We start from the raw sequence: 20,684 nt of genomic DNA on the forward strand, positions 1-20,684 counted from the left end.
CCATATTTTCAAATTCATGGAAAGTAACACAATATCATTAAAACCTAATTTTAAAAAAATCTCTTTAGAAAACCCCTAAGTAGAGAAGACGACAAATTTTACATTTTAGAATCAGTGATAAATTCAGCCTCTTAGTGTGAAATCAATATAGTAAAATCAAGATGATTTGTCCACTTACTATGCAAAAATTATTGAATCATGATTAGAATCACAATTCTCAGCTTAAGGAATCAAAGGCATTTAGATGCCAGTGTTATACAAGACCCCTAGAACATAAACAAATGTTAAGTTCAATGCACTTTTAGATACAGCTGATAACCTTCTCCAAGGATGCCATACTCAATTTACAAGATACCAAGGGTGGTTCACAACAGCTGCTGGTTACCCTGACTCCTTGGTCTTTCTGTACTGCAATAGGTCCCATAGCTGTCCTAGATGGTGACATCACTTCTGGGGCGGATCACAAAGGTTCTATGTAACGGTCATACAGTATTCATATATACCATTCACATAGGCAACAAACATAAAAAAGCAAGCAGTCTCTAAATGGGTCAGGGTCTGGAAAGGACAACTAAGGTATGAAGGGACCTATGTTGTATTTTTCTTCAAATTCAACAAGATAAAGTGGATATTCTCTCATTATAGCACAGCACAAAAGCAAAACAAGAATTACATACAGTACAGACATTTTAGAAGAAGCTAATATTTATAAACTTTCTTCATATTAAAAATGTGATAAAATCAATCAAATCATTGTCCAAAATAATTTCAATAAGAGGATTCTAATAAATGAGAAAAATTTATAACAATGAGTTATAAATTTCTATGCCTTCATTTCTACTGATCTGATACATTTACTTAAACAATCATGAACATATTACAAGAGGGTGATAAAATTTAATGTGCATTTTATCAAATGTGGTTATATACACATATTATATGACATAATATATCCTGCCATTGAAAATCAAAATATTATGCCCAAAATATAATATGCATATAGGATAATCAAGTAACTATACCAAATGAATTGGGGAAAATGTTTAATTGTCCTTAGATGCATTACTGTATCTTATACTATTCTGTAAAATAGCAATTATTAGAATAAATAACCTATAATTGTAAAACATATTCACCAAAAGGGAATTCCCAGTTGGTATGATTTACCTTAATGTAGGTAACTATATAATAATGACTCTCTTATCAGCACACAATTATATCACATATTTGGAAGAAGTCAAAAATAGATTTTTAGGATATCACCCTCACTTAAGAATCTGATGGAAGGAAAGCAGCAAACAAAGCATAGTACCCCAACAGACATTGTACTGGTCCTCTTTTGGTTAAGAATTTCAAGTAGTCCTTTTTACAAAATGGCCTCCAGTGCTAAACTGGAACAGTAACTGAAAATCAAATCTCTCTGAAACTAAAATTAAAAATTACACAATCTACTATTTAAGATGTATATGTTTATGCTGCATCATATAACAGACAATTTAAAAATATCTTCTGTTTTGAAAACATATGCCCATTTTGGGTTTTTTGCCATCTGTGAATGGAATTCAATACCTAAATTATACAAAAGACTATTTAGACCACAATCATGAAGAGCTATAGTTTGAAATTTAGGGCTTACCTGAATAAAACTTTGAATTAATGACCTCAATGAACAAGGGAAGATAAACAGAAATTATTAGCATTTTGGTATACATGCTAAAAATCTTTAAAATATAATATTGATGAATTTTTAAATACTGTATTTTCTAAAAACAACTAAGTACAACATATACAAAATTATTTTCATTTTGGCCAAGAATGCATTTAGCCTATGTTTCCATTGCTTACTGGAATTCTCATGACAGCAATTCTAATTAGTAAAACGTTCCAAGAAAGACACAAAAAACGAGAAACATTCTAAACTACAACATTTGAAGAGGTCATATAGCACTCTTACTTAATATTTTAATGAGAAGAAATTCAATTAATAACCATATTATACTGTCGCTGTGGCTTAATTATACATAGTAATTCTAAAATTTCCCTTTTGTTATGATTGGATGAACCGCGCCCTACATGGCAGATCCGGCGTATGCAAAATCACAAAGATTCCCTCTAAATTCGGCCTCCACTTGTATCGGCTTTCCACCAAGCACCAAAATGGTAGGAAGTTATGTAAATTAATGTATTTTATTGTATCCATTATTTGATTTTACTATGCAAACAGATCCTACACTGATTCAGACCCCATATTCCTTCTTTATCATGGGAAGACAATGGTAGGGTTTAACATCATGTCTGAAGGAGAACACAGGTTTGAGAGTATTCTAAATAAATTGTATGGCTGAAAATCAAAAGGCCAGCATACATTTTTTTAACGGCTCTAATGAGGTTGATGGCAAAGTATAATGTGCGTTGATTTAACAGGAACCATCTGACTATCCTGGTACCATGGCTACTATAATGACTACCTTTTAGATCAGCACACCTCCATAAAACAAACTGAAAATCATTTTCCCATAAATGAATACCATTGGCAAAAACCTGTGCTGAACATATTTATATTGCACCAGTTATTCTTTGAAAGTAAAAGACAACCCAAGGTCAAATGAAAAATAACCAATAACTCCCATTCTTTGCCTTACTACCTCCCGCTCTCCACTCAAAAAATTAGCATCTTATTTAATTAGCAGCATTTTTATGCTTAGATAATTACAGACTTGTTAAAACATATACCACAATGAAAGATTTATTTTGTTATTTGAAAATTAAATTATTTTGGGAGGAAGGACAAATAGGGGGAAAAGCTTATCTGTGGTGTGGTTAGTATGGTTAGATTTCAATGGGAAAAGAAGTATTTAGACCTAGTATATGATATGGTTTTATTAGAAAAGAAAATTATCTTTTTATTGTTGTCAATTGCTCTTGAATTTTTCTTTAATAAAATTTCACAGCAATCTCCTCAAGAGGATACATTAAAGGCCCTTGATTATATATACCCTAAAGAATGTATTGTACCACAAAGATACATACCCAATAAGATTCTTTTTCATCTGAAATTTATAAAGATAATTTTCCATGCTGACAGTGCACATTTCATCCATAAGTTTGAAGAGTCAAATGCTGCCACAGCTGGGGGTTATTCTGCCAAATGGCTTCCAACAGGGACTACAGAGATGGAGGCAGGGAGGCATGTGTATGTGCACGCAGGAAAAAGCAACAGACCTGATAGGAGATAGCCCTTCTCTGGAGTCACTTTATCAATTACCATCTGAGTGATCTAATCAAATAGAGTCTCATGAAAAAAAGCAATACTAGGGAGGAAAAGCAAATATGAAAACAGCTGCTTGATTACCTACAGAGATTAAAACAAAAAGCAAGGAGTGAGGCTGATATATTTCTTAGGGATTTTCTAAGGCTGAGGGGAGGGGTAAGGGGTAGATACCTTTAAAAAAACCCATCATGAAAGGAGCTGAGACAAGATTATAAGAAAGGGGCCAAGTTATAGCGCGCCATGGGATTTTTAATCTGGCTACCTGTGGTTTCTGTAGTTAAAGCCTTATTCATCCCCCAAACGGGGAGGTGGGGAGGAGAAAACAGAAAAAAAATCACATTTATATGTCAGTTTTGCAAATGATCAAACAGCGTGCATCAACAAGAATAATAAGAAAACACTAAACGCTGATGACTTTTTAAAAAGATACCCGTTTTATCAAATATTACTGGTAATTACCTGTGCATCTCGTTTCTTGAACTCTTGAATTTGATTTTCGTGCTCCATGTTGGCAGCGCGAAGCTGTTTCTCCAGGTTTTCAATTTCCCGTTCATGGTCTCGGACTAGGCTACCCTTCTCCGCGTTATGCTGCTGTAATAGGTGCGTCTTCTCCTGTTCATGCTCCAGCTTCAGCTCTACTATCTGATTGGACAATGAGGAGGACAGTTCATCAACAGAACATCCTTGTCGTCATGACAACTCATGGACAGCTTAATTTTTCTCTAATTTGTCCAAGTTGAAAATTTTATTTTTGCGTCATTATTACCTCACCCTTGAAATACCCTCAATCTGGTGGGGGGGGGGGGATTTTATCCAAAGCTCCTAATATTCAAGACTGTTGGGCATATTCAAGAAATCCTTTTGCAATCTGTTGACATGAATGTCTGAACATTGAAAAAAAAATTATGTTGAAGGCTAGGTATTTCCTCCCCAATATTCCAGTATTACTGATCAGCAATGGTTGTAAACGGTTAATAATCAGTACGCTTTGCTTTTTGTTAAATACATAGATATAAAAAGCAGCAATTAAATCAGCCAGTTTTCTTTATGATTTTCAAATAAAAGATCTAAGCTATATACGCATCTGGATTATTGTATATACAGTTGTCTTTTTAAAAATAAAATGATAAATTTCGAAGCTCTATTATCTCGTTGTCAGCCACGGTACAGCACTATAAACACATGTTATGTCTTCCAGAAGAGCACCTGCTGTGCTGCAAGCTTGCCCCATGATTTCATAAAAAGCATTCTATTCTCAAGATCCTTTCCCAGTCCACTCCACACTGGAGACTGTGACCTTGGCCAGTCTTAGCCTCTCCCTGCTAGACTGAATGGCAGCCCGAGACCAAGGGCCTGGTTGCCGCAGCTTTGATATTAATCCTCCCAGCCTGTGCACAATGGCACCCTACCTGGCCTGCAAACTATAGCCAGCCAGGCTGTCTTTGAAGCAGGTGATGAATAGGGGACTGCAGGAAGCCAGCTTCCCCAGTGAACTCCAGGCCACACAGCTGCTAAGAACAGTCACTTGGATTTTTCTTCAGTTTTGGTGGATTTCAGGGGGAAAAACTGCTGTTATCTAGAATATGTTGTGTTATTTTCGGCGTGAGAATCCATCTTCAAAAAAGCTAACAGTAGGAGCCTGCTCCAAATCGATCTTGTTTCCTGCAATGAATCACCAGACTACCTTATCTTAAAGCTATAGCATTCATTTCTCCAGGCATGCATGCTGCACTAAATATCAGAAGTTATTTTCTTTTGAAATTTGAAAATCTCATCTCCTAACTGCAAATCAAGAATCAAAACACAAATTAAATGTGCTTTAAAACAGGTTTCTAAATGTTTTATTATTGTGACTTAGAGAGTTGGAAAATTAACAATAAATTTCTAACCATTATAGTTGTATTATACTATTGTTGTACTATTTAGGAGAAAAGAATGCTAACTCTTGAACATATACACTTATCAGAACAAAAATAATGTACAAATAATATGGAAAAATGTATTTTGCCTCTGAGACTGATGGTGTTTTCTCATGAACTTGTTTAAAATTTAGGTTTTCCTCCCATATTATTCTGTTGGCAATATAAGAAAAATATAGTATAAAAATTTTCTTCAAGCACAGATTATGCCAAGTAGTACAGTTTTCTTTGATTATTTAAAATAATGTGTTTTATTCTTTGAGACATACAACTCATATAACTACAACATTAATCCCAACACAAGACAAATTAAAATGGTATTATTATTACAGCAAGCACTTTTTCAAGCAGCTGAGGATATGAATTATTGAGTTGGAATATTTTTAGTTCTTGGACACATTATTATTTCCACTCAGTGTTATACTATCAAGTGTCATTATAATAAAATCATAAACTTTAGCCAAAATCATTTGTGTGTGTAATTCTGAAGGTGGAGAGTTAAGCTGAGATCTTTAGAAGTCTCAAAAAATGGAAAAAATGAATATGACTTAAAATGGATAAAAAAGCCAAATATTTTACAATTACCAAATAACCTATAATTACAGCAGAAAAATTGCAGAATACCCCCTCCCAAGACACATGATTAGGACTAGATGTACAATCATTATAATGATGCCGTATCATTTTAGGATCTAGTAATAATGCACTTCCACAGTACCATTCTAATTTGAGTAACTTGATTGTTCTTATAGATTGGACAATGATCTTGCCCATGTTCAAATTTGTTTATTCATTTTATTAAAAAACTATAAAAAAATGAAATTGTTAAAACAGACTTTCAACTCTAAAGACAGATATTCATAAGTTATTAAGTTCATAAGTTTGTTATTTTGCCAGGGCCTGTTGCCCATTGATTCTTCTTAATGAGTAAATCTCAAGGTTGTTAAAGTCTTTTAAGTGAGATAGTTGAGGTTTATCTGCTTAGTCCAACACTGCATGGCTAACTTCCAGATCTTATGAGCCCTTTCTGGTCTCAGTCTAGGTTTTCTTGTTGTCATCATCTTCTGCCAGGGTGTCTTTTCTAGATAAAAGGTAGAGTCCAGAGGAAAACCCCAATATTCTTGGACTATCTTGATAATGGTATTCATAACCACTAAGACCATCACTAAGTAAGTCTGTGTTAAAAATTAAAGTTTTACTGGTCCCTGTCCCCTTCCAAGTAAGCAAATGTTAAAAGAGTCCTTCAGACCATCCAGTTTGGTCCCTTCCTTGTGGGCACATCTCAGAGTTTAAGGAAGTAGTATATCTTCTTTACCTTGGATTACTAGGTACTTTGGGTGAACCAATAATAATGTCTATAGAGTTAATGGTGACTCTAATACATTCTGAACCTAAATTCAACAGTGAAGTTTTGAAGTTCTGAAGTCTCTGAGAACACAGTCTTCCATCACAGACTAGAATCATTTTAGAGCTGATGGTAATATCCTCATTCCAACAGATGTTTCAAGTAAGTGCCCAAGAACAGGAGCACATTCAGGTGCTCAGGAAGATAAAGATGCAGCTAAGAGACTACCAAGTTTCTGGGAGTCTTGGAATCTATATTTTAAGACCTGCTCACTGTTTAATGGTGAATATAGTGTCAGCAAATATGGCTTGAACATTTTTAAATAATATCTTGACCATAAATTTCAATTCAAAAGGGGTAGCAAAAAAAAAAAAAAAAAATCATAACATCACTTGGTGAGACAACTTATTTTAACCCCGTGCTGCAGAAGTAGAACTCGTGACTTGAAATAATTCTAAGCGATATTTTTAAATACTCCAATTTTAGAGAGAAATGGACTGAGGATATACTGTCCACATCTCCTTCTTCTGCCTAGATGGGGGATGAGGAGAGCACTTGTGTCAAGTAAAAATGGCTGTAGGCCAGAGATGAATAAAACTGAGAAAGTAAAAAATTTGGGCTGATTCTCTCTGACAAAACACAGGCATCTGTGGAGTTCCCATCAAAAAAAAAAAAAAAAGAAAGAAAGAAAGAAAGAAAGAAAAGAAAGAAATCACCCTCTAATACACAGAGCAAACTCTGGAATAGGGCATTAGTAAATTGTTAAAAGATAGAGGATATATATCATTTGCCAGTAAATGGATGGAGCTGAACTATCGTGGTAGGAAAATTAAGCCAACCCCAAAAAACCAAAGGCCAAATGTTTTATGTGATATGCAGATACTAATTCACAATAAGGGGCGGGGGGGCATAGGGAAGAAGAGAGTTACTTTAGATTAGGTAGAGGGGAGTGAAGGAGGGGAGGGAGCATAGGAATAAGAAGGATAGTAGAATGAAACAGACATCATTACCTTATGTACATATATGTGATTCTATGATGGGACTAATAACACGTTAACTAACTCAGGCTGACTCCTTACTCCCTGGCGAGTGAGCAAGATCAAGGCCTCAATGGCGGTTTCAATAGTTAATGACGATAAATCGGACCACCGTCAGGGATTGGTTAACAACAGTTCCGCGAACGTGATCAGCTTGTGCTTGTCATGTAGTCCTATGGGACTCTCACCTGCATGAGCCTCCCATGCCTTACTGACCTTTAAGCTGAAGGTTCCCACCTAGCCCCCACCCTACATAAAAGCTCTGTGATTTCCTCAATAAACAAGATTCCTGCTGTGCCTTGTGCGCTGACAGACCTCCCAGCTCTGGTGTGTTTCCTTTGCCACTGACACTCATCATCCTGCTCAGCCCGTATTCTCCTCAGGCAGGCCCTGAGGAGGTACATCGGACCTTGTTGCCCGACAGGGAGCAATAATTCTACAACAAGTACAATTAGGAAAATGAGAAATTATACCCCATTTATGTATGATATCAAAGTACATAAATGCATTCTACCATCACATATAACTAGTTTTGAAATTAAACATTATAATAAAATGGCAAATGTAGCATGCATGGTCCTGTTTCTAAGAAAATTGTTTTTGTCTCTGTATTTACTTATCCTTATGTCTCTGTAATAATTTCACTAGGAGTATTATCAACAATAGTCATTTTTGGAAGATAAGACGTGGGCAGAATGTGTGCTTTCTTCTTTGTGTGCAGTTACCATGTCAAAGGGCATCAGCTCCCTTTTGGGGCACAGTTCCTTGTGGGGGTCTGACTTGGGTCTTTAACAAGGGATGCAGACTCCCTTCAAACAAAAGGGCCTGGGTTTATGAACTGACTTAGATCTAAACACTCGTAAAAGACCATGGTTTTCGCCTGAGGTGGTACACAATGTAAAGCACACTGGCCAGCTCTGGACTTGGTCTTGACCTAGTTCCAGCCGACTTGTACTCTCACTGGCTGCCTGGCCACCTTCTCCCAGAACACCACACCCTGCTCACTGTCACCTCAGATCCCTACAGTGCAAGACACCCTGGTAGCCAGGCTAGCCTCGAAGCAGTGACAGCAACACTCCTGCCTTCCAGCATACAGTGAGTGCCCCACATGGGGTCTGCTCCGTGGAACCCTGCCATCCTGATGAAAGGTCCAAAGCAGCATCTCATACCACCATCCCTGGAACACAGAGGATGCTTCTACCATGCAACTGCTCAGTGGTGTCAGTGTCTCCAGCAGCAGCGTGCACCTCAGTACTCTACTGAAGGTAGTACTCTAGGCCCTCCGATGGAGTGAGTTCTCTGGTCTAAAGTGACAAAACCACCCTCATCTTGTCACGTTTCTGGTACATTTGATTTTTTTCTCAACACTATGCCAAGGCAGTTCCAGTATCTACTTCCACTCAGATCAAGTGACTGGAGTGGCAGTGGAGACCATTACCTAAGAAAATCACAAACTATTGTAAATGGGCTACACTTTTTAAAAATAAAGAGATGAGCTGGGAGTGGCGGTGCTCACCTGTAACCCCAGAGAACTGGGAGGCTAAGGCAGGAGGATCCCAAGTTTGGGGCCAGTCTTAGTAACTTAAGGAGACCGTGTTTCAAAAAAAAAAAAGTTCTGGGGGTGTAGCCTAGTGGTACAGCACCCCTGGGTTCAATCCTCAGTATCAATTAATAAATCATGGTAAATAACAGTTCAAACACTATGAATTTTATCAAAATTATATTGATCATCCAATTAATAGTTCAAGAGACAACCTGCTTTAAAATATCAGTCATCAAAAAGGGTTCTATTTGTAGGGCTTTCCAGGTAATACTTCAATACTATCCCATATCCTAGTTAAGGGTTCTCTATGGAAAACTTTTCTTTCTTGGCTGTCAAATTTAGCATTACTTTTATTTAGTTGATAAGACTTATGGAATTAAGATCCATGCTAAGAAACAGGTACATCAAGCCCAGGTATTTTTCATTTAATGAGACAGAGACCTAACATTATTCAGTTATGTCTCTGAGCAATTTGCACATGCAAAAGAGCATACCTGAAATGTCAAAGTAAGTTCCTAACTCTCTAAAGCTCCAGAAATTCAGCTCCAATGACACAGAGTCTCTAGTAAGGTTAGCACTGTTTCACTAAACTGATCTCACACCCTTAAAAAAGATCTTAGAAACTTTTAGTTGCAGCTGTATGATGTAAAATATGTTAGTGAACATGTATTACCTGAGAAATAAAGACTCCCTTAAAGGTAAACTTTAGGATACATACTGCTCTGGGTCTTTGAAGTCATAGTAAAAACACATCTTAGCATAGAAAATATTGTAATACAGTCTGACTTTCTGACCAACATCTTAATTGAAACAGGTAAAAAAAATTAGTAAAGGGCTGGGGAGATAGCTCAGCTGGTAGAGTGCTTGCCTCACAAGCACAAGGCCCTGAGTTCGATCCCCAGTACCACAAAAAAATAAATAAATAAAAAAATTAGTAAAAAGCAATGAGTGTATCAAGAATAGAAATAAAATGTATCATCTGTGGGTGCCCAGGTAGCCCCAGGATTTGATGTTTGATACAAAAGGAAAAGAGCCATTCAGGAACTCTGTCCAATCAACGGTTCAAGTGTTCTTTATTTAAAAGTTTAACATTGCTTTGATCACTGCTATTAGAGATGGTACGGGTATGCCAGCATATACTGCTTCTTTATCCTCTTTCTCTCAAGTCAACCATCAAGAGCCAGGGACAAATGGCTGCTAAAGTCCCCGAAGCTCACCATGCACTGTGAGCCAAAGCCTGGGGGCACTAGTGATGACGCGGGTGCTGAGGGAAGCCTGGCTGGTAGCAAGAGCTACCCAAGACCAGCATTCCCATTTAGCACTTCAGAATACTTCAGAAGGCACCTGGCGGTAACGAGTGACAATAACTTCTCAGTTTCTAAAACTTTCTGAAAATTAGCTATAATTTTCTGTGTTTGTATCTACCAGATATCAGTTGACACTCTGGAAGGCTTTGGATAATCATGTGCTTTTTTTTTTTTTTTTCTAATGGTTTAATGACAGCCAATTCAAACCACACAACCTGGGAAATAAGAATCCATCTTGATAGACGGAATTCAAATGGTGGTGGTGGGGGGAAACATGTCTTAACCACATATTTTAACTTATTTTATGTTGTTTCTCTAAGACACATTCAGTTCTTAATGAAATGGGCATTTGTCTTAACCTAGTACTTCACTGCTATTGAATGAACATAAAATATAGTAATCATCCAAGTTGTCAGGTAGGATGGAATTTAGAAAGACAAACGGGTCGACCAGCTTACAAACTGCCCCTTCACCTAACACATTTAGGTTTTGTAACTGTTCATCATTTTGAGTGGAACAATGTGGCATCCACGAATAATCAAAGAATCAGAAGAAATCGGAAGAGAGCTGCTTCATTTTCCTCAGCACCAAACTGACTTGTCTCCCTGCACTGGCCCTGCCAGTCCCACAGCTTGATGGCTGCTGGCTTTGCTGCCACCTCAGCTGGATTCTATCCCCTCTTGCCAAAGTCAGCATGTGTGTCTCACAATTACCCCATCCCTCTGCATCAGCAATCCCATCTGTTGGATCGTTCTCATTAACAAACACGTTTTTACTGTATCTCACTGTGATGTTTGGATGTGAGGAAGCCCCCAAAAGCTCACGTGTGAGACATGCAAGAAGGTTCAGAGGAGAAATGATTGGGTTGTAAGAGTCTTAACTCAATCGATGATGTAATCCCCTGGTAGGGGTTAACCGAGTGGTAACTGAACTGGTGGGGTGTGGCTGGAGGAGGTGGGAACTGGGGCTGGTTATGGGGTATGAACTTTGTATCTGGAGAGTGGAGTCTCTCTCTCCCTGTCTGCTTCCTGATGACGCAAGCTGCTTCCCTCTGTCACGCTCTTTCGCCATGATGTTCCGCCTCACCTCAAGCCCTGAGGAATGGAGTCCGCCTTCTATTAACTAAGACCTCTGAAATCACGAGCCCTCAAACAAACCTTTCCTCCTCTACAATTGTGCTGATCAGATCATTGAGTCACAGCAAAGAAACAGCTGACTGAAACACATTTTGAAAACTTCCCCTTGAAAAGTTTTTCCCAGCTACTCCTCTAGCGACCACCCCATTTCTCTGCTCCCCTTTACTTCAAGATTTCCTCAAACAGGTTACTCCCAGCCCACTCTCTCTCCACCCACAGCATTCAGGCGAAAGCTCACATTCTACTGAAACTGGTCTTGTCAAGGTGGCCAAAGCCAAAGGTCAGGTCTCAGTCCCTACCTAAATTCCCATTTTCACAACACCTAAGACAGATGGTTCCTCTTCTTCCAGCAACACTTATGGCATGAGGCCCACCTGAAATCGCACCTTCTCAGTTTTGCCTTGTACCACATAGGCTGCTCCTTCTCAGTCTCTTTTGCTGCTTCCTCCACCTCCTCCCACCTCTAACTCTGGTGTGACTCTGGCTCAGTCCAGGGACTTCCTTCTTCTTTATTTATGTCTCGGGGTCTGTCATCAGCATTCACCTGGTTGCTCAGCTGGAAAACTTCTAAGTCTCATCTGAGCTTCCTCTCTGCCTCACACTCAATTTCACATCTGCTGACAAATGAGGCCTGCAAAATGTACCCCAAATCTGGCAGCCTGCTATCACCCACCACACCCAGCTTAGTCCCAGCCCGACAGTGTCTTGCCTGACCCCTGGAGTCACCTCCAAACCAGCTTCCCTGCTTCTCCTCGTCTCCACACCACTAATGCTCCACACAGCAGCAGAATGAGCTTGCTGAAGTGCCCAGTGACTTCCCATCACACTCAGCGAGACCCAAACTCCCACCACGGCCCGCAGCACTCCAACATCTCCCTGCCTGAGCTTGGCTCTACGGCGTGGCTGCTGTGCTGCTCCCGACTCTGCCGGGGGTGCTCTCTCCTCGGCCTCAGGGGTGTGGGTGGCTTCCTCTGTTCTCTTCAGGTCGTAGCTCGAGTATCAGGCTGCAGCAGAGTCCTCCACTGAATGACTGAACCAAACTAACACCTTATATAAAACAGCAATCTTATGCGGAACAGCCCCTTCACTGAAAAACTCCTAGCTTTATTTTCTTCATAGCATTATCATTACCTCACCTTACATTTTAAGAGAGAGAGCTTGTTTGCCATCATCTCCTAAGAACAGTGTTTAGCACAAAGTAGTTGCTCTATAAACTAAGCTAATCAGTGACTAAGAAGGCATTATGTCTATTTTATATTTTTAATGTATATTTTACATAAAGGGAATAATGAGTTTGCCATATAGCTGTCCAAAAAAATTTCAAATGCTATATCTCTGAAAGTAAACACACTTCATACTACCGTTGCTGAAAAGAACTGGAATTAGGGCCTCATCTTTGCGCCCTAATTCCCAGCCTAGGTCAATGTGCCAATTGTGTTAGCCTCAGTAAGAAAAATCTCAGGCCGAAAAGAACAGAGCTTCTTCCTGACCTCAACTGCCCTTTCCTCCTTGTCAACACCTGTCCTGTGACGCCAGGCTCCACGGCTTCACTGCCTGGGTCCCCAGCCTGTGGCCTAGAGGAGCCAAATGTGACTGGCGGCACAGCTGAGTTCCCTGAATTAGGTGGTTATCAAAAGAAAATAACCACCTAACGGGAGCCTGACCACCACTGAGGAGCAACATGGCTGATTTGTAGCTGGGGCTCAAAAGTTATTTATTACAAATTGGAAAAGGAAAGCCAAGCAAAAAGACTTAAAAAGAGTAGGACGAGGTGGGCAAGAACATGCCAAAGCGAATAAAAGTGGCATAAATTATACATGCTTAGAAATAAATCACGTGAAAATCCATTTTGAAGAGATTTAGGAGACTTGCAAATGCATGGGCATCAACCACACCCCGGCTTCAATGGCAACGAGAATGCTCCTGAGTCTTTCTAGTCGGATCAGTATTGTGACCACCCAAACAGCTGCCCACCATTTCCACTTCCCTCCGCTCTCCTCTCTGTCTTAGCAAATGAGCTCGCCTCCTGTTTCACAAGGAAAACCCTTCAGTAATCTGAGCCCTCTCACCTCCCAGGGCAGTGCCTCTGTCCTCTCTTACCACCAGCCAAAGCAGGAGCCTCTGCCCCTCCTCTCTGGCCAGCACCTCCACCTGTGGAGAGGGTCCCTCAGGTGCGCTCCACCTGCCCAAGACCCCAAGTCCCTGCCACTTGCTTTCTGCCTCTGCTTTTCCAGGGTAGACAAAATAGCTTCACTTTAGGGATCCATTTACAAATGAAAGGACTGGAAATCCCAGGCTGTCTGCTTTCTGAACATCCCAACTGATCTTAATTTAAAATTTCCCACTTGCTTATCTTGCCTAATTGCTGTTTTGTCTTTTTCACTGTCTTTGCTACCAAAATATTTTTGTTTCAAATAACAGTGGCTTGGTGGCTTGTAAGAGGCTGGTCCTGGAGAGTTCTTTATATTCACTGACAATAAGCATTTATTATTTCTGAAGAATTTGACCACTTGTTTATCTGCTGAACTCCATTCGTCTTTAAAGGCTTTAAAAGAAGATACAAAGTATAAGATTAAAGAACCATATGACAGGATTGCCAAGAACCAAATTCCATAGTTCAGGAAATCCCAGCATGCCTGCTTGGTTGTTTGTTTCCAACATGAATGAGGTTTGTGAAAAGACAATTAGAATTGTCTTTTTGTTCCAATGGGTTATACAGGAAAGAAACAGGAAATCTTGATGAAAGCTTAGGCTTTACAGGATATTTGTGTGAGTATTTATCCCATGCGTTTGATGTTTTGCTTTCCACATCTGTACACTTTATGCCTGCATTTTGGCTAAGATATTTTAAAATACCATTTTGCTTTTTTCCACTTCCATTACAGTTCCTGGCATGATGCTTTCTATATGGGAGGGGCTCAAAATTTAAAACTGAAGAAGGAAACTGAGGCCCAGAAGGCACAGTCATTCATTTCCTCTGAATGTCAATTTGCTCATTATAAAATGTGCAGATTAGACTGGATAAGAGCTTCTAAAACTTCACCAGAGTACCCCTAGCAGCAGTGAAAATGAATAGCAACCCCCCCGCCGGGGGATCAGAGGGCCAAGCCTGAAGCAGCCTCGGCAAGCTGGACATTTCTTTGAAATGTCCTATCTTAAAAATTCATGAGAACTTTGCATTTTACAAAACAGGAAAGTGTGTTTGTTTTAATATGACTGTTACCTCACTGGTAAAACTACTTGCTTTCCCACAAAATAACCAAGGGACCATAGAACACTCCAGGAAGCGCATGTGCAGCCTCCATGCACCCCATTTGCTCCCCACCGCAGGGGTCGCCTTCCCCCAGTGTGAGAAGCAGGACTCTGGGTGATCAGCACCTAAATCCCCTCCTGGGGGGAATGTTATGATCTTAACCTTCAAATTTTTAACTTTTAAAAGTTTCTAAATAGCAACTGAGAAAGCAGGCAGAAGTCCTGATAGGAGGAAACCCAGTTAGGCAGGTTTAAAGGAAAGGGTCAGTGGTGGAACCAGAGAAGTCCACACCTGTCAAGGGAGGGGCACAGAGTCTAATACAGAAAATGAGCAGAAAGTCACAGAATCTGGAAGGGACCTGGGTGGAGGAACAGCCCCCGCGACAGCAGAGCCTCCTTCCACAGTGCTCCAACACACACTTCAACATGCTCACGGTGGGCAGCACACTTTCTTTCAAGACAAATCCCTGTGCAGATAAGTAGTTCTGTAGGAAGTACCACTTTGAAGCAACTCAAAACATTCCTCATAGTACCACCTACACATGGGTTCAATTTCTACCCTGCAACACCAAGGGAGTGTGTATAGAGTGGAAGTTGTGAGCGTGGCTCAGGTTCAGGTCTGACTCTGCTGCCTGTTAACAATGCGGGACCCCCGGCCAGTTACGTAACTGGATGTGCTTCAGCTTCCACACCTGGAAGATGGGAAGAAGTCCTGGTACCCGACTCTCTGGAGAGCTCAGAAGGTGGGAAGTGCCGAACACAGGGCACACATGGAGAGCAGGCCTTGCCCAGAGCAGGTCCCAAGAACCACTGGCTGTTAGGATCACCACAGGCCGAGCCGCATATCCTCTGGAAACACAGATCTTACATTTAATGAGACCCAATTGTCCTGAGGCTTCTCTCCTCCTGCAAAGCAGCTTTTTCTTTAAATGCTCTGTCGTGGTTCCAGACTTTGCTATATTTTGGAAATTCTCCACTGTATGTTCAAGTTTGTCAGTATCCTGTTTAAAACATGGTTGCGAGAATTGACTTTTTCCTTATGTGACTTCCAACGTGAACACCAGATTAGGGCCATGTCCACCACCTCTCTTGTCCACTGTCCCCTGCACTGTACTCCTCCTTACCTCTGCACCTGTCTTTCCTGCCGGCCACCTGCTTTAGAGGCTGATTTTCTAATCCAAAGCATTGAATTCCATATTCAACCTCAAAAAATGTAAGCTACCTAACACCAGCCTGTTTGAATCTTCAGAAACTGATTTTTGTTATCTTATATATAAACTACACCTCTGAACTTGAATCATTCAAAAGTGGTCTTTTGAATTATCACATCAGCAAAAAAAGGTATCAATACAAAGGCATATTTCCCCATAGGAAGGATGGCTCCATGAAGAACAGACACTTTACTTAATCCTTGGTCATTACCAGCCTGGCCACCCTGTTCAAAGGACAGGTTTAATTTAACTGATTTCATGTTTTATGTAGTTATCCTACAGAGCAGAGATCTCTACTTTTATGCCCATCATTTCTCATGATCAACTTTCACAGTAAAAATATTAAAATTTTGGAATAGTGAGGGGAAATGTTGTTCCAGTTAATAAAATTTTCTGCTGAAAAAAAAGTAATTAAAAAAAGATTAAGTAAAAAGTTAATTTATTATATCAATAAAAATTCTCCTAAAATGCACTAGCTCATACTCCTGCCTCTACCTTTCCTTGGTGAGTTGTAGGCTGAAATATTCATTCTCAGCATTGATTCAAATGAACAGGACTGTATAGCTGCAGGAAAAATAAAAATGCATCAACCTGAGATATCCCTGTCTGATTTCATATAATTCCTATCAGAATTTACCCTTGTATCATTTCTTTTTTTGTGTGTGTAAAAACACAGAAAAATTGATGCAATAGTTAATGGCTTCTGTTAATAGTATCATTTCTTTAAAGAATTCACCAATTTTCCTTATTAAGTGTTTTCAAAATTTTTATAAGTACATTATAGTTATACATAATTGTGAGGTTCATTTTGATATATGTAAATTTTTAATTATTTATTTTGTGGGGGGTACTGGAATTGAATCCAGGGGTGCCTTACCACTGAGCTATGTCCCCAGCCCTTTTTAAAAATTTCATTCTAATAAAATTTTATTCTAATGTATTTATTTATTTATTTTTGAGATAGGGTCTTGCTAAGTTGCTTAGGGCCTCACTAAGTTGCTGAGGCTGGCTTTGAACTTGTGATCCCCTTCTGCCTCAGTCTCTCGAGTCGCTGGGATTGCTGGTGTGTGCTACTACGCCTGGCATGCATTTTTTTAAGAAATCATTTTTTCTAGATATACATGACAATAGAGTGTATTTGGACATATCACACATACATGGAGTATGACACATTCTAATTAGGATGCCATTCCTGTGGTTGTACATGATGTTACACTGGTCATGTAGTCATATGTGAACATAGGAAAGTTACATCCAATTAATTCTACTGTCTTTCCTACTCCCATCAGCCTTCCCGCCCCTTTGTTCTTCTGTGTCTGACCCAATGAACTTCTATTCCACCCTTCTTTACCCCACCCAATTGTGAGTCAGCATCCACATATCAGAGAGAACACTCAGCCATTGGATTTTCAGGATCGACTTATTTCACTTAGCATAATACTCTCCAGCTCTATCCATTTACTGGCAAATACCATAATTTCATTCTTCTTTATGGCTATGTTATATTCCATTGTGTATATGTACCACATTTTCTTTGTCCATTCATCTGTTGAAGTGCACCTAGGTTGTTTTCAAATTATTAAATGGATCATTTAATAAGCATGGGTATTTTGGTGTGAAGTTATATATCCTGGGTATTAATGCTCTCAGAGCAAAGAATTTCTCCCATTCTGTAGGCTCTCTCCCCATGCTTTTGATTGTTTCCTTTGCTGTGAAGATACCATCCCATTTATTGATTCTTGCTCTTTAGGAGTCTCGTCGAGGAATTCGGTTCCTAAGCCAACGTGATAAAGATTTGGACCTACTTTTTCTTCTAGTAGGCGCTGGGTCTCTGGTTTAATGCCTAGTTCCTTGATTTACCTACAGTTGAGTTTTGGGCAGGGTGAGATATGGGATCTATTTTCATTTTATGACATGGATTTCCAGTTTTCCCAGCACCATTTGTTGAAGAGGCTATCTTTTGTCCAATATGTGTTTATGGCACCTTTGTCTAGTATGAGATAACTGAATTTATGTGGGTTTGTTTCTATGTCTTCTGTTCCATTGGTCTTCATGTCTGTTTTTGTGCCAATACTATCTGGCATTCATTTTTGTTAATACCAACATTCAAGAAGTTTCTATGTGGTTTCATTCAATTAATTTCATGTGTATTTCTTTCCTTTGCCAGGTCATTTGTTGGAACATTAATGATTTTATTATGATTTATGCTAATTAGTTATCTGCTAATTGTACTTATTATAAATTTATTATTTTAATAATCAAAGCTGCCAGGTATGGTGGTGCATACCTGTAATCCCAGTGACTTGGGAGGCTGAGGCAGAAGGATCAAGAGTTCAAAGCCAGTCTCAGCAACTTAGTAAGGCATTTAGCAACTCCCCTTCTCTAAATAAAAATAAAAAAGGGCTGGAAATGTGACTCAGTGGTTAAAAAGCACCCCTGGATTTAATCCCTGGTACCAAAAAAATAAAAAAATAAAAGAATAATCAGAGTCACTTTGCCTAACATATTTGCTGTAAATATTATTTTACATTTTTAAACAAAGTAATTTTTATTTAGTCAAATACATTTTTGACAAAATAAAACATAAATGTAAACAAGGCACTGAAATCACTTGGCTACTTCTGAATATAAATTTGTCATCTATACAATTATCATCAAAATGAAAACAGCAGACTTAAAACTCTCAAAGAGAAGTATTTAACCCTGTGCCCTATCATACAATATCATCTGATTAGTATTTGTGCTGCACAATTTTAAATTTTGTTTTCCTCTCTCCTCTTCTTCATCAGTCTCCTTAGAGAAGCTACCATTGTTCTTGTTTGGTTAGTGCTGCTGACACTGCTTTTAATCCCAACATTGCTTCAAGTATGCCTTGTAATTACAACATAACGATAAGGAACACTCCTTGCACTTCCTTAATATTCTAACTTATACTGGGTTACTTATTAACTATTTCTTTTTCCTTTTCACTCCCCAATAGCAGGCTCCATTTCTGAGTATAATTTTCTATATCTACTTTCTAAAGCCACTTTCCCAAGCAACCTCTCTTTGTATTAACTTTGTAGAAAACATTCTTCAGCTCTTTAGACAAAGCATATTTCAGTAGAATTACATATTAATGAGTCAGCATATATCAAAATGACTTCCAGGTGCCATCACATTAATCCAGAATTAACTACTTCATTTGTGCATAATTTTTAAAAAAGAATCTGATAAAATAACTCCATTTGACTGGATTTTGCAAAGCTCCCCAGTCTTTGGCATCTTTGAAAATAATCTATCTTCTCTATCTTCTTGACTTTTCATCATTTGATTATTTTACATTTATGTCATTTGAATTTATTTTCTAACTTCATTAATCCAAATTTAATACCCAATTAAAATGTGATAAAGTAAAATATAACCTATATTTACTTTATTCTGTTGTTCCTTAGCATTTGCAACTTTAATATGTTTTAATTATCTAAGTAAGGTATGGCACATAATTGTTGGGAAATTTCAAGTAAAAAACTTTAGAGCACAAAATGAAAGTCTCAATTTGTCACACCCAATGTATAATTCCATGCCCATTCCACAGACATGTGCAATCTTCTAGATTTGTGCAATGAATTTACATATTGAACTACATGATATGGACACATGTGCTTTAATTTTACATAAATGAGATCATAATATACAAAGTGTTACAAGATGTGCCTTACTCCCCTTATCAATACATTTTAGAAGTCTGCATATGTTGGCACACACAGATCAAATCAATCTTCTTTAATAAGTACATACTATTCCACAGTATGGACTCAGTGTGACTCGTTTAATCATTTGTTCTATTTTCAACTTCTTTTCATTATTCCAAATAATCCTCCACAAACATATGTGCACATATATATTTTTGCACACATATAAATATTTCCACAGGATAGATTCCAAGAAATAAATTTTTTGAATTGAAGACTATATGAATTAAATTTTAAAATCAGTAATGTATGTATGTATTCCCATCCACTCCTGTAGTGGCAGCAACTTTTTTAAACATTTTTGTTTCCTACACGTATACATAATATACTGCACAGCTCTATTGCTTTTTTTTGTCCCCTCCCCTTTTTTTCGTACTAGGAATTTAACCACTGAGCGACATTCCCAGCCCTTTTTATTTTTTATTTTGGGACAGGGTTTTGCTAAGTTGCAAGGCTGTCCTCCAACTTGTGATCCTTCAGCCTCCCGAGTCACAGGGATTACAGACATGTGCCATTGCAATCAGTTTATACAGCTCTTTCTTTATTCACCAAATGTAGACAGTGTTTAGGCTTTCTACTCTAATAAATGGGACTTTAGCCCATTCACACTCCCTCGCTCCGTCTTCCACTCTGGATAGTTGTGTTGCTCCTCTCACTTCCTCAGTTGGTGACCTGAGTTGAGAGAACATACTAAAATCTCCATGTCTCATTTCATTACATGGGCAGCAGCTCAAATCCCCACTTCATGACACAACACCTTAGTGCTTTCCCCCGCCACTTCCTTCCCTTTCTTCCAATTCCAATTACACATGGCACATCATCCTTTACTGTTAGAACAGCAAGGTGGATCATATTTATGCTCTGTTCTGTAAACATAAGCTAGTTCTGAATGCTGAGCACCAATGAACGTCAACTATTATGATTATGCA

At 38.7% G+C, this 20,684-nt stretch overlaps 1 protein-coding gene across 8 annotated transcripts in view; it reads right to left on the reverse strand.

Annotated features, from left to right (window-relative positions):
* CEP112 (centrosomal protein 112) overlaps positions 1 to 20,684 on the reverse strand; it is a gene marked incomplete at its 3' end in the record, with an annotated part of 475,585 nt that overhangs the window by 231,205 nt on the left and 223,696 nt on the right. For all 8 annotated transcript variants that reach the window (XM_079131573.1, XM_079131569.1, XM_079131572.1 and 5 more), the window contains one exon: positions 3,731 to 3,913. In XM_079131573.1, coding sequence (XP_078987699.1) covers positions 3,731 to 3,913 — 183 coding nt within the window. The remainder of the gene's footprint in view (positions 1 to 3,730; positions 3,914 to 20,684) is intronic.

Source organism: Sciurus vulgaris (assembly GCF_902686455.1).
Source record: "Sciurus vulgaris genome assembly, chromosome: 3".
NCBI classification, from domain to species: Eukaryota; Metazoa; Chordata; class Mammalia; order Rodentia; family Sciuridae; genus Sciurus; species Sciurus vulgaris.